The 13,967-nt window shown below is 40.5% G+C and overlaps 1 protein-coding gene across 2 annotated transcripts in view; it reads right to left on the bottom strand.

Annotated features, from left to right (window-relative positions):
• Positions 1-13,967, bottom strand: part of WDFY2 (WD repeat and FYVE domain containing 2) — a 180,203-nt gene that overhangs the window by 46,096 nt on the left and 120,140 nt on the right. For both annotated transcript variants that reach the window (XR_006271327.1, XM_043478343.1), the window contains exons 4-5: positions 8,016-8,070; positions 3,659-3,809 (exon numbers count right to left, since the gene is read on the bottom strand). Coding sequence is in view for 1 of the 2 variants with exons in the window: in XM_043478343.1 (XP_043334278.1) it covers positions 3,659-3,809; positions 8,016-8,070 (206 nt within the window). In the remaining variant the exon portion in view is untranslated. The remainder of the gene's footprint in view (positions 1-3,658; positions 3,810-8,015; positions 8,071-13,967) is intronic.

The following is a 13,967-nucleotide window of genomic DNA, read 5'->3' as shown; positions in this document are numbered from 1 at the left end:
GAAAAGTTATCAGATATACATGAAAAAATATTAGGATTTACAAAGAATAAAATTGCCTTAAATTTTAATTATCTTGATTAATTATAAGGACACAGATGAAAAAACAGATGCAAGTCTTCGCAACTTTGGGAAAATAATACACACAAACACACACACACTCACTCACTCACATATATGGATGCAACACAAGCTATTTGGAAGACGGCAAAAATAAAATTGTAAAACCTCAAAGCCAGAGTGACTGGCATTTAGTATGACATGAGGAAATATGAAAATCAAGATAATCTTAATAGCTTTTCAGTACTCTTTCCCCAACTAGGGATAAACAGAAGAGGGTGGTACCTTGGAAATATCTCCAACATGGGGAAATTCTTAAGATGCAGAGTACCTAAATTATTTTTGTGGAAGCATGACCAAATGTGACCAAAACTTGGTCCAATAACAGAATGAAGGATGAGGCTAGATAAATGTAAAGACCAGTAACTGAAGTGGGGGAGGAAAACAGTTCTATTTCCTACGTCAGCCTGCCATGGGACCTTGGGGAAATAGCTCCATTCTGCTGTATCTCGCTGTGCACAGGGCTAGCTCAAAGATTTAAAAACCCAAGTTCTAATCCTGGTTCTGCCAGGTAACCGTCATGTGACCTCAAGAAAGTCTCTTAACCTGTTGAGCCTCTGTGATGCATTCTACTCTGAAAATTGAGAATTAGGTCTTTATGTTTTGCTAGGGAACAAAGTAACATTATGTAGAAGCACTAGGTAAACACTCAGGAACTGCAAATATCAGATATTTTCTTCTTTTTCCTCTCCTTCGCTTCCTTATTACTATTATCATTGTTGTTGTTGGTAATATGATAGCCTGGCTTCCCAGGTAGTGCCAGTGGTAACGAATCCACCTGCCAATGCAGGAGACCCAGGAGATTCAATCCCTGGGTCAGGAAGATCCCCTGGAAGGGGCAATGGCAACCCACTCCAGTATTCTTGCTTGGAGAATCCATGGACAGAAAAGCCTGGTGGGCTCTTGTCCATGGGGCTGCAAATGGCCGGATACGACTGAACACACACACATAATATGATAGTTCACTTAATATTTGAAGTGTCAGATCTTCAGCCAAAGCAACAAAGATTTTGAGGTGATTTCAAAACTGATAGTTCAATTTGTGAACTGGTCAGTCGTTTTGTCATCCTTTGCTTCCTCTACCTGAATTTTGGTTACTTTCATTGCATATTTACTTCGCAAAGAGGCCTGAAAGAAGAGGAAAAAGACTATATTCCCTCTGACTTATTCTATCACTTGTTGGCTTGTTTGAATGACTGTTTAAGATGCAGATGGGAGAGAATGAATTTATATGTAGATTTTTATCTACACCAGCAGCGTCCACTATGAAGAGAAATGGGGGTCATAATATTATTCTGAACATCTTAAGTTATTTCAACAGATCTTCTTTTCATTACCACTAACCACCCCCCCAAAAAAACCTGTAAGTATAGAAGACAGCAGAAAGAAGGGGGGGCGAGGTGGTGGAGGAGGGGGAACCATGAAACAAACGGGTTTAAAAGCTGGATTTCAAGTGAACCCCAGTGCTGTATGCGTTGCTTATTAACAATCTACGCACCAGGCGGCGCCCAGGAAAAGCCCTGCAGCCTGGGGAAGTCACATGGTTCCCGGCTGAGACTCTCTGGCAAATTCAGCATCGTTATGCATCAGTGCACAGCACTGGGAAAATACCAGGTAGACATACACTCCCAGGAGCTAGGGCTGGCACTGTGACTCCGGAACTGGAGCTAGGGAGGTGAGGGGAGTTTTCTGGAAAGGCATCTCTGCAGTATTGCAGCTCCCTTCCAAGGTTGGACTGGATGGTCATTTACATGGGGGAAGGAAGCCTGGGGCTTTCACCACACATCAAAGCTTCTGCTAGCCCATCACATGATTTTTTTCTGCCTGGTTAAACCACATGGTGTGACCAAAGGAAACAGCTGAAAAATGAAGATGACCTTTGGAGATGCCTGAACAGACGAGTCAAAGGCTATAATAAGTCAGGACAAGTTTAATTCTGTGTATTATGGGTTCCCTCCCCTACCATTTTCAGATAGTTTAAAAAATAAACTTCATAAGGGCAAGATCTGTATTTCTTTCTATGCTCCCCAGCTTGGTTAGGTGATACAGAAGATACATCACTAGGCCTGGCTAGTGAGAGAGAAGCCAGAATGTTAAGAACAAATTATATTGATGCCATTGGTTCTTTTCTCAAAAGGGTAAAGCAGTTTAACTGCTGGGAAAACCCAGCAGTCCACAGCAGAAGACCTGGGTTGTGGTGGTGATTTTCCCTGATACCAGCTGGGGGGCCGCAGAGAGAGGCACGTGGCCCACTCTGGGCTGTAGCTGGCTCATCTGTAAACGAGAAATTGGACGGATGATCTCTCAGGGAGATCTAACCTGAGCACTACAAGAAATCATTAATCTACTGGCAGGAGAGATCATGTACTTCAATTCAAGCATTATGCTTGTCTGAACTGGCTTTTTAGTAAGTAAAGCATGGAGTTTCTTTTATTAACCACCCTCTCAAAGATAAGTCGATCTTGATTTCCATTCCTCCTCACCCTTGCTTCTGGTCTTCTTGGTAACTTGCCACTTTTAAAACTTTCCATATGGCCATTCTCGGTTTCTTCCTCTTGCCCTTTCAGTAGGAAAATAAGAGTGACATTAGCCTAAACACACACACACACACACAACACAACTGCCACATGTCTGCAAGGAAACAGCAAGGTATTCTGTCAGATGCAAATTACTGAATAGGCATTTTATATATATGAGATGAAAATCTGAAAGAAAGTCTTATTCTTTCATCCAGCTTTTGCAGGCAAGTAATCTGTTTATAACTATTTCCTCATTTGTCAGAAGGTGGAGAGATTCTATGCTTTTTAAAGAAGAAACTCAGGGCCCCTTCCTTCTTACAATGGTAACATCACCCATCCAGGTCTCACACTTGTCAGGCCCATGTTCACTGGTGCCCAGAGCGCTGGATGTGAGGATCACCCATCATTGGCAGGTATGCACAGTGAGCACATGGACCCTGGAAGCTTTGGAGATAAGAGTTAGTATCATTCTACACATTCTGGAAAAATCTGGTACCTGGAACAAAGACTTGTACATAGCATTACCGTGTTCAGTCAGCCTACACTGGTCCCAGCATGGTAGCTTCTCAATAAATATTCTTAAAATGAATAGGGATCCTGTGGTTCTTCTGCCAGGCACCAAAATGCGAATGTTCCCAACCTTAATACCTATGTGTAAATTATTTCTGTACAAAAATAAAAGACTGTAATTCAGTGACAGCGTTATCTCCGTGTTCCATAATCTTTCTGACGGCTGAGGCTCACAAATCTGGGTTGTGTGCTGTGCAGATGTCAGACTCTGCTCACGGCAGACCCACAACCTGCTCAGCACAGACTGTTATTTCAGGTGAAATTGATTTACCCCGCCTATGTGAGGACCCCTGACAATTTACGTGTTAGGACGGTTTATAAGCATCTTAATCAGCAGGGCAACTCAGCAAATAAAACACAAAACCTTCAAGGTGCACATACCCAGAATGCTCATGAAAGAAAGAAGTCAACAGCTAAGTTCCCACCAAGGGATTCTGTCCAGCAAAGGATACTGCAGGCCTGAGGCCACAGCACTGGTGCGATAACCTCCCAGACGCTGCCCACTCTCGGAGCAGTGCCAGGCAAACTGCTTGTCCTGTCCCGTGCTCAGCACCCACTCCAGCTCCAGGACAAACTGGATCATCGTCACTCGGCTCTGATGCGCTGGAAACCAAGAGACAAGAAAACAACCCATCAAGCATCCTAAACGAGGTGTGGTCCACAGAGGGGCAAGGTTGTCTCCTCCCCTGCCCCAGCGTAAGCTAAACAGTAGATATCATGGCAAACGCAAGCTAGAGAGGTGGTTCTCATCAGGGGTACAGCCCTGCCCCTGGAGAAGACCACATCGGAGATCCTATAAGAAAATGTTCCCATAGCCCAAGGGCCGGGGGCCACCTCTTTTACACTTGTTAGAACTGCTGGTGTAGAGAAAGCCAGATCACTGCGACTGCAAAACACGTTAGGAACGATGCTCTCCCAGTAAGTTACTGGGTCAGTTTATTTAAGCTTAAGAAAAAAAAGCAAAGAGCATTACTGTCCTCCTTTTGATGAAGGCTGGCTTTTAAACCCACAACAAAGTTCTACATGAATTTTCCATGACAAATCAAATGCTTGGAGCTTGGAAAGGACAGAATTATTCTCAAGGGCCACATTAAAAAAAAAGAATGAAATATCCCCTACATCAAAGTATACATAATGAGACAATGGGAGCAAATTTCCCAGGGTCGCTCAGAAATAAGGGTGCCACCATCACAGAAGTATTGCATCACACACTTTCAGAGTTAGAAGACACTATTCACGTCCTCGACCCCTTCTCCCTGCTTTACATGTGTGCAAACTGAGGCAGGATCAAGTCGAGGAGTTTGGTCAAGGTCTCATGGCTTCTCAAGTACCAAATAAAATCAGTAAAATATTTGCTTTCTTCTTCTTATACAATTCCAGGAGGAGAGGTATGGGGGTGTCCATGGCCACTGAACAGAGCTGACTGGAATAAAGAAAGATTGAAGTCCTGAAACTTGGACCTCACCAGGCTACCTGTGCCCAGGAGGTGGCAGCCTGGTGGGTGAGAGGAGACACCCTGAGCGGGACGGGGTGGCAGAGAAGACATCAGCTTCCCATTTTCATCATGAAAACAGGACGAGACATGGATGGATCAATGCAGCTCTATCAGCAGTAACAATAATACTGCCAATTTCTGAATGTCTAACAAGTGCCAAGGCCTGAAAGATATTCTCTCATTTAGTCACTGTAATGACTCTGCAAAGCTGGGGGGCCTCTTGCTTTTACACACACAACCTGGCCTTGGCAAGATGGCCCTTCTAGACTGGTGACCAAACAGTATGGCCAGAACCACAGTGAATCCCTCTGGGACAGACATTTCACCAAATGCCTGATGTTTAAAAATCTGACATCTGAAGCTGGAGTGTCTACAGGGATTTAGAAGGGGCATAGAAGCAATGATACTGTAACTTCTCTACATAGTACCTGCCTTTCAGAGAATCGGCCACCATCAAGATCAAAACGTTGCCTTAAACTCAAAGATGGGACTTCCTAGAGAAACTCCTGTCATGTCTATGTCATCAAATGCCCAATTTTAAGTTCCACCATTGGCGGAACTTAAAAGCGGACTCTATAATGGTTCACCTTCAAGTCTATTTTAGGCAGAAAGTGGCCCCTAGCGCCTTCCTCTCTTTTTTCAAGAAGGCGCCGTTGATCTTCTTCCTGTTATTTTCTAAGTCCAAGGGGATGACAGTAGCCCAGAAGATAAGGGGGTTTGCAGCGCTCCAAGCTACCATTCTGGGTCAGAGGAGGAGACAGACTCAAAAATCTTATGTGACTTGCTCAAAGCTACACAACCAATGAGTGACAAGGATAGAATTAAAACCCTAGTCTCTCTGCCAAAGTTCATTCTCTTTCTCTGTCATGCTGCCTATGACTACTGAAAATGCAAACAAAAACCAACAAAAAACAAACCCTAAAACTCAAAGCACATACTCTTTCTAAGATGACAGAATTCTCTTATTAAAAAAGAAACCATTTGAAGATACATACATAATGTTAAGCTTCAGGAACCTAGGCTTGAAGCCTGGCTGTACTTGTTAAATAGGGGCCATGATCTTCATCTTAGGGAGGAAACATCTAGTTTCTCACAATTAAGTACACATGACCCCTAAACAAGGCACGTTTGAACTGCATGGGTCCACTTATATGTAGATATGTTTCAACAGTAAATACCACAGCACTTCCTGATCTGCAGTTGGACAAGAGTCAACTGCATGATGTTAGCTATAGTTTGTTTTTTTAATAGATGTTTCTCTCTCAAGTTGAAGACGTTCCTGTCTATTTGTAGTTTGCTGAGAGTTTAGATCATGAATGGGAGTCAGGTGTTATTGAATGCTTTTTCTGTGTCAATTAATATGATCCTATGATTTTTCTTCTTTAGGCTTTTGACGTGACGGATTACACTGATTTTCATTGAACCAGCTTTGCGTATCTGGAATAAACCCCACTTGGTCATCGTGTATAATTCTTTTTACATGTTGCTGGATTTGCTAGTATTTCTTTTAGGACTTTAACGTCTAAGTTTATGAGAGAATTAGGGCTGTAGTTTTCGTTTCCTGTAATGTCTTTGTTTTTGGTATCACTTGTTTTAAAAGTGATTGTTTTAAAAAATGGTAATGGAGATAAAAATCTACATAATATAAAATTCACCATTTAAACCATTTTTCAGTGTATAATTCAGTGATTTTTAGTTTATTCACAGTGCTGTGCAATCATTATGGGAAATGTTCTATTTCCAGAACATTTCTATCACCTCCAACCCATACCTCCAATCCCCTTAGCGCCATCCCTGAGGAACCCCTAATTTACTTTCTCTGGCTATGAATGCTCCTATTCTTAACATTTCATATAAATGTAATCATACAATGTATGGTCTTTTCTTTCACTCAGCATATTTTCAAGGTTCATTCACATGATAACCAGTATCAGCACTTCATTCTCTTTTTGTGGCCAAATAAGAATTCACTGTATTGATAAACCATATTTTGTTTATCCATTCATCCATCTGTGAATATTTAGATTGTTTTCACTTCTTAGCTATTGTGAATAAGGCTGCTATGATATGGATATACAAACACTTGTCCCTGCTTTTATTTCTTTTTGGGAATAAACCTCACTTGCTTGTGATGTACTTCCCTTTTTATATATTGCTGGATTTGATCTGCTTTAATTGTGTTTAGATTTACTTGATTCTATTTTCATGGGGGATGCATGGATACTATGCATGCCTTGTTCACTATTATAATTTTCAGTTATTGGAACACAGTAGGTACTCAATAAATGATCAGTGATACATAAAAAAAAACACTACAGAATAAACCCATAGGGATGGTGATGTACACACTGCTATATTTAAAATAGATAACCAAAAAGGATCTACTGTATAGCACACGGAACTCTGCTCGATGTTATGTGGCAGCCTGGATGGGAGGGGAGTTTGGGAAAGAAGGGATACACATATATGTATGGCTGAGTCCCTTCGATGTTCATCTGAAGCTATCACAACATTGTTAATGGGCTATACCCCAATGCAAAATAAAAGGCTCAAAAGAAAAAAAAAAAAAAAAACTAGTTATTAAAGGAAAAAAAAAGAATAAACCCATAGAGAAATCAATTTTTGCTCAACATCTAAAAATGAAGAACTTAATGCTGAGAATTTTCTAAAATCAGGAGGAGTTGCTATGTCTAAGGATACCTCAAGAGGAGCGGCCGGACGATCATAAATGAGGTCACGAGATGTGGATGAAATGACCTCTAAGTGTTCCAAGGTCTACTTCTAATGTTCTGGCCCCTGCCACAGTTGACCTCGAGGAAACACTCCTTAGTGAAAATTTGCTCCTGATCTGTACTATGTAAATGGTCTATGGTACAATGCCAATGTTGAAGACACAATAAAACCCGAACGCCTTCCCTGAGACAATATGAACCTTTTACAACCGTTAACCAAAAATGAAATGAGCTCCGTGAAAGCAGTTCACTCCCAACCCCAGCCCCACTCTCCAAGTCTGCTGCAGGGACTCCAGGCAGTGGGGTGGAGCAGGGAGACCAAGGACAGAGGCTGTGGCTACTGGAGTCACACGGGAACTGGACTGGCCCTGCAAGTTACCGGCTACAGGACTACAGGCCAGTCAGCCAATCTCTTTGTGCCTCTGCTTCTTGATTCAAAAACCGGGATAATATTCACCACAAAGCACTGCAGTGTTTTGTTCCCAGTGACTGTTGTAAAGTTAAGTCCCCTCTTGTGGCCATGGAAGCCATCAAGGAACATTTCAAAGTCTAAGGCAATGAAAACACGATTCTCATTCCTACCTTGATAGTTTTTCACAGGAGTCATCTTGTTATAATCTTCTGATAAAATAAACTCCTACAAAAGAGAAGGAAAATATTAAGCAAAAAGAAATTCTTTAAGTGAATAAACATGTTTGGTAAAAACTAGATTGTATAAAGCAAACATCATCACTAAATTACCTCTAACATTAATATTTTGCCAATCAACTCAGCATTTTCTGTACCTCTTTAAAAGTAACAATCATAATTATGATCCAATGTAATTATCGTAATTTTTAACCTTACAACTCTGAAATTGATTTTTTTTTTTTTTGAGTATACATGAGAAGAAAACTGGATCAAGTTCAGAGTTTTGATCCAGGTCAATTTTGAAGGTAAATCCGATTCAAATTACTTTTTTTCTCGGTGGTACCACAGCTGAAATTTTGCAAGTCTCTGGCCAGAGATCAAACAGGATGGTAATGCTCTACTAGGAAAATAAGTTAGCTATTTTAAAGATTCTGTTTCCAATAGCAGTCTTACTTCCCAGTACAACAAGCTTCTCAAGGCTGCATCTTACTCATCCCTGTGTCCCCAGAGTATCTGGCACAGTGCTTTGGCACAGTAGAGAGTCAAGAAATAGTGAAAACATGGATATGTAAAAGATAGTCAAAAACAGTGAAAAAACGAATATGTAAAAGGTGTCTCCCAATCTGATGAGGTTAGTTTCAGTGTCAAATTTACTCAAAATGATCAGTTTCTATATAACACATTGTACATACTCTTTGTGAAGACACAGGTGAAATTTTGTGTTTATGTTAGCATACTTCACCTAAGCATATACAAAAACCCACATGTAGAAGCCAGTCAAAGATATATAAGTTCCAGCCAGGTTTTTGAGTCCTTTAACTTCTTTCAAATGCAAAATCTGAAAGCAGCATTTCAAATTTTGAAATTTCCATATATTCTTAAACAGTATATTTCCATATATTCTTAAACAATAGGTTGTCAAATATAAGGAAAACTGCCAAGAGTAATAAATTGATGTCTTTATGGGAACTGAAAAACAGAACAATGAATCTTTTCAAAATATTTGGAGGCTTTCAGAATTGCTCCTTGATGACTTCAAGAAAAGTGGTAGGAAGACAGACGCACAGACGCGTGACTTCCAATCTGGGTATTTACTGAGTTCATATAGTTTCTGTGGTTTTTCAGAGGTACATAATTACACTGCTTTTGCAATAGGTGCCACAAAGTTAAAGTACAAGGTGATGTGAGAGGATAAACACTTTAACAAAGTCCCTCTGGGTATTGACCTCCCCCCCCCCCTTAAGAAGCTTATCTGCAAATGGATTTTCTTCACCATGTTTTTCTCAGTAAAAACATTATGCAACTTGTCATTTTTAAAATTCATTTCATCATTCCTTCAAGGAGTGGCATAATGTTCATTTCTGGTTTCTGAAGAGCTAGGCTCACAATTGAAGAGAACAGACTAATTTTTAGAGAAGTCAAGTAGTTTTCCCATAAGGAGCTTGTAAGTGTGGGTAAAAAGGCACGTACGTATCTGAGCAATGGTTCACGACCACCCTTAATCCCTGGCAAGAATAGCTCAGCTCTGGGCCCCACTCTCTATTTATATTTATTACTGGAGGATAATTGCTTTACAATGTGTTAGTTTCTGTTGTACAACAAAGTGAATGAGCCCCATGTACACACACTGCTTCCCTCTCGAGGCCCCTCCCACCCCGTCCACCTCAGCCCTCCAGTCGTCACAGAGCACTGAACTGAGCCCCTGTGCTGTACGGAGGCTTCCCACGAGCGAGCTATTCCTGTGCCCCACACTTTCAGCTCAGTTCAGTCCAGTCGCTCAGCCACGTCCGACTCTTTGCGACCCCATGAACCGCAGCACGCCAGGCCTCCCTGTCCATCACCAACTCCCGGAGTTGACTCAAACTCATATCCATCGAGTCGGTGATGCCATCCAGCCATCTCATCCTCTGTCGTCTCCTTCTCCTCCTGCCCTCAATCCTCAATCTTTCCCAGCATCAGGGTCTTTTCAAATGAGTCAGTTCTCTGCATCAGGTGGCCAAAGTATTGGAGTTTCAGCTTCAACATCATTCCCTCCAATGAACACCTAGGACTGATCTCCTTTAGGATGGACTGGTTTGATCTCCTTGCAGTCCAAGGGACTCTCAAGAGTCTTCTCCAACACCACAGTTCAAAGCATCCCCATACTTTAGAGCATCCCAAATTTCCTATCATACACACAAAATGTATTTCTTAAAGACAATTGCTATTTGGGCAAGTGTTCACTGAGTTTATATCATGCATATGTTATTTTTAATACACTGAAAGGGTTCTTTAGCTTGGGCCAAAGGTACATTAATTCCTATCAGAAACAGGCAGGATATAAAATAAAACAACCTGATGCAGACTTGTGTTTAGGGTTAAGATATACATATATAATAAAATTCTCAGTTCCCTGCATAGGTGAATTTAATTTCTTGTTCATTTGTTTTTCCTATGAAAATAGATACATAATCATGGAGAAAATTTCAGAAACTGTCAGCATTTTTTTTCATTGTTACTTTCTTGATCAGACAGACAATTTGCTATTCTAGGAAACGTAAGACTGATAAATATTTAAAAGCTCCTGATGATACTATTTCTCAGAGATAATTATTATGAAAAATATTACTGGAAATGTAATAAAACAAAATATTAATATCATCCAACAATACTATTTTCTGGTAACAAATCATGCATATCAGTCCATATGAATACGTACTTGTCAACTTCAGTCTTTTTAACAACTGCATAGGATGTACTGGAATGTTCTTCTGTTGACAAATGTCCATATTGTTTCCAGTTTTCCTTACTAAAACAACAGAGACCTTCCTGGTGGTCTAGTGGCTAAGACTCCACGCTCACAAGGCAGGGGGCCCGGGTACAACCTCTGATCAGGGAACTAGATCCCACCTGCTATCACCAGAGTTGGCAAGCTGCACCCAAAGATCCTGCATGTTGCAACAAAGGTCATAGGTTCTGCACGCCACAACTAAGACCCAGTGAAGACAAATCTAAAACAACAGAGGACTTCCCTGGTGGCTCAGCGGATAGGAATATGCCTGTGGATAGCACCTAAGCCTGTGGACCATGACCACTGAACCCATGAGCTGTAACTCCTGAGCCTGTAATCAACCACAACTACTGAGCCCGAGTGCTGCAAATCCTGAAGCCCGTGTGCCCGAGAGCCTGTGCTCTGCAACCAGAGAAGCCACTGCACCGAGGAGGCCGTGCACTGCAATGAAGACCCAGCACAATCCAAAGTAAGCACATTAATTTTAATAAAAGACATACACATTTAAAATTATTTTATCCATCTTTCTATCCTCCCTTGTTTATTTTTAAGAACATTTTTAGATTCACAGCAAGATTGAAAGGAAAGTACAGATTTTCTCATAAAGCCCTTGTCCCCACACATGCATAGCCTCCCTCTTTATCAACATCCCACCAGAGTGATACATTTGTTAGAAGTGATGACCTATATCGCACATCATTATCGTCCCAAGTCCACAGTTTGCACTAGGCTTCACTCTTGGTCTAAATTCTGTAGATTTTGACAAATGTAAAATGACATTATGTCTGCCACTGGAGTATCATACAGAGTATTTTCACTGCCCTAAAAGTCCTCTGTGTTTTGCCTATTCATCTTTCTCTCCTGCTTAATCCCTGGCACCACAGATCTATTCACTATCTCCAAAATTTTGCCTTCTCCAGGTGGCCATACAGTTGGAATCACGTTAAGCAGCCTTTTCAGGCTGGCTTCTTTTATTCATTAATACTCATTTAAGTTTCCTCCATGTCTTTGCTTGGCTTGATTGCTCGTTTCTTTTAGATCTGAATAGTATTCCACTGACAAGATGTACCACAGTTTACTTATCCATTCATCTACTAAAGGACATCTTGGATGATTCCAGGTTTTGGCAATTACAAATACAGCTGCGGCTTCTCTCCTAGCTCAGTCAGAAAAGAATCTGCCTGCCAATGCAAGAGACGCAAGAGATATGGGTCTGGAAGATCCTCTGGAGAAGGAAATGGCAACCCACTTCAGTATTCTTGCCTGGAGAATCTCATGGACAGAGGAGCCTGATGGGCTACAGTCCATGGGGTCGCAAAGAATCAGACACAGCTGAGGGACTAAACCACCACCAAACAACTGCAGGCAGGTTTTTGTGTGGGCATACTTTTTCAACTCCTTTGGGTAAATTCCAAGGATTGGTGGGTGGTTGGTGGGATTGCACTGAATCCATAGATCAAATAGGGAAGAACTGACATCTTGACAATATTGAGTTTTCCTATCTATGAATGTGGAACACCTCTTTATTTATTTAGTTCTTTAATTCACCAGAGGTTTGTGGTTTTTTTCATATAGATCTACATATCTTGTTAGATTTGCACTCAAGTATTTCATCTTTCTGGATGCTAATGGTATTTTTTTTTTTAATTTCAATTTCTACTTGTTCATTGCTGGTATACAGGAAATGACTGACTTGTATATTAACCTTGAATCCTAAAATTTTAATGCTGTTGTTCAGGTGCTAAGTCATGTCCGACTCTTTGCAACCCCATGAACTGTAGCCTGTCACATTTCCTTCCTTCACTATTTCCCCGAGTTTGCTCAAACTCATGTCCACTGAGTCAGTGATGCCACCCAACCATCTCATCCTCTTTTGCCCCCATCTCCTCCTGTCCTCAATCTTTCCCAGCATAAGGGTCTTTTCCAGGGAGAAACCTCAGTAAGACTGCTTATTAGTTCCAGGAGGTTTTGAGTATTTTGGGGTTTTTTGTTTTTGTTTTTGTTTTACAATTCTTTGAGATTTTCTACATAAATCATCATGTTATCTGCAACAAAGATAGTCTTAATTCTTCCTTCCCAGTCAACATACATTTACTTTTTTTTTTTTAATCTTATTCCGTTAGCTAGAGAACTCTTAGAACAATGTTGAAAAGAAATCATAAGAAGGAATCAAGGTTGAAAAGGAATTATTGCCCTTGCCTGAAATTTGATTTTAGGGAGAGCTGCTGGGTTCTCATCACACCTGTCATAATGTTCACTGTAACAGATGCGCATACAAATCACACAGTATATATGAGGAAGAGGTTAGTAATCATCTCCACTCTCTATCTCAATCCTTTGAAACAGTGCTAACAGTCTATTGTATCCTTCCACGTGTTTTTTTCACCCTAAAGAAAACCCTTATTAAACATATAGGTTTTTTTTTTTTTTTCTGGTTTGTTGTGTAGTGTAAAAATAGGATCATACTACATACTACATATAATTTGTTCTTTTCATTTGTAATATATCAGAACTATCTTTCCAGGGCAAAACACACCCCAAAATACGGATATACCATATTTTTTTCAAGTATCTTTCATTAAATGGACATTTCACTTGTCTCCTATTTTCTACTATTACAATACAGCAAAAATGTCTTCAAATGTATAAACATATGAACTAATGCATATGTTGCAAAGATGCTGGCTGAAAGATTGTGTACACTTAATATCTGAATACACTCTGACAGATCACTTTGTAGAAGTATGCAGAATTTCATTTCCCCACCATCTGGCCCTCATACGAAAGCCTACTTCCCCATATCTCATCGGCATTAGGTATTACTCATCTTTTCAATTTTTTGCCAAATTAACATACAAAAGTTATAACTCACTATGGTTTAATATGCATTATCTTAACGGCTTATGAGTCAGAGCACTTTTTATATGTTTATTTGCCATATTCACTTCTTGTTTTAGGAATTTCGTCTTCAAATTCTGCTGCAGCCTGGTTTCCTAAAAAGTTGAGTTTGAGGTGAAACTTAAGTGCTATCTCTTAGTTTGGAGATGTGGTATCTGTGGTCTGAGTGAGGGAGAAGCAAAGGAAGCAGAAAAAGATGAATGGTGTCACTAACTTGGGCTGTGCTTCGTGAAGAA

Source organism: Cervus canadensis, chromosome 9, assembly GCF_019320065.1.
Source record: "Cervus canadensis isolate Bull #8, Minnesota chromosome 9, ASM1932006v1, whole genome shotgun sequence".
Classification (NCBI taxonomy): Eukaryota; Metazoa; Chordata; class Mammalia; order Artiodactyla; family Cervidae; genus Cervus; species Cervus canadensis.
Note: the sequence above shows the minus strand (reverse complement) of the source record. Positions and strands in the feature narration are given on the sequence as shown.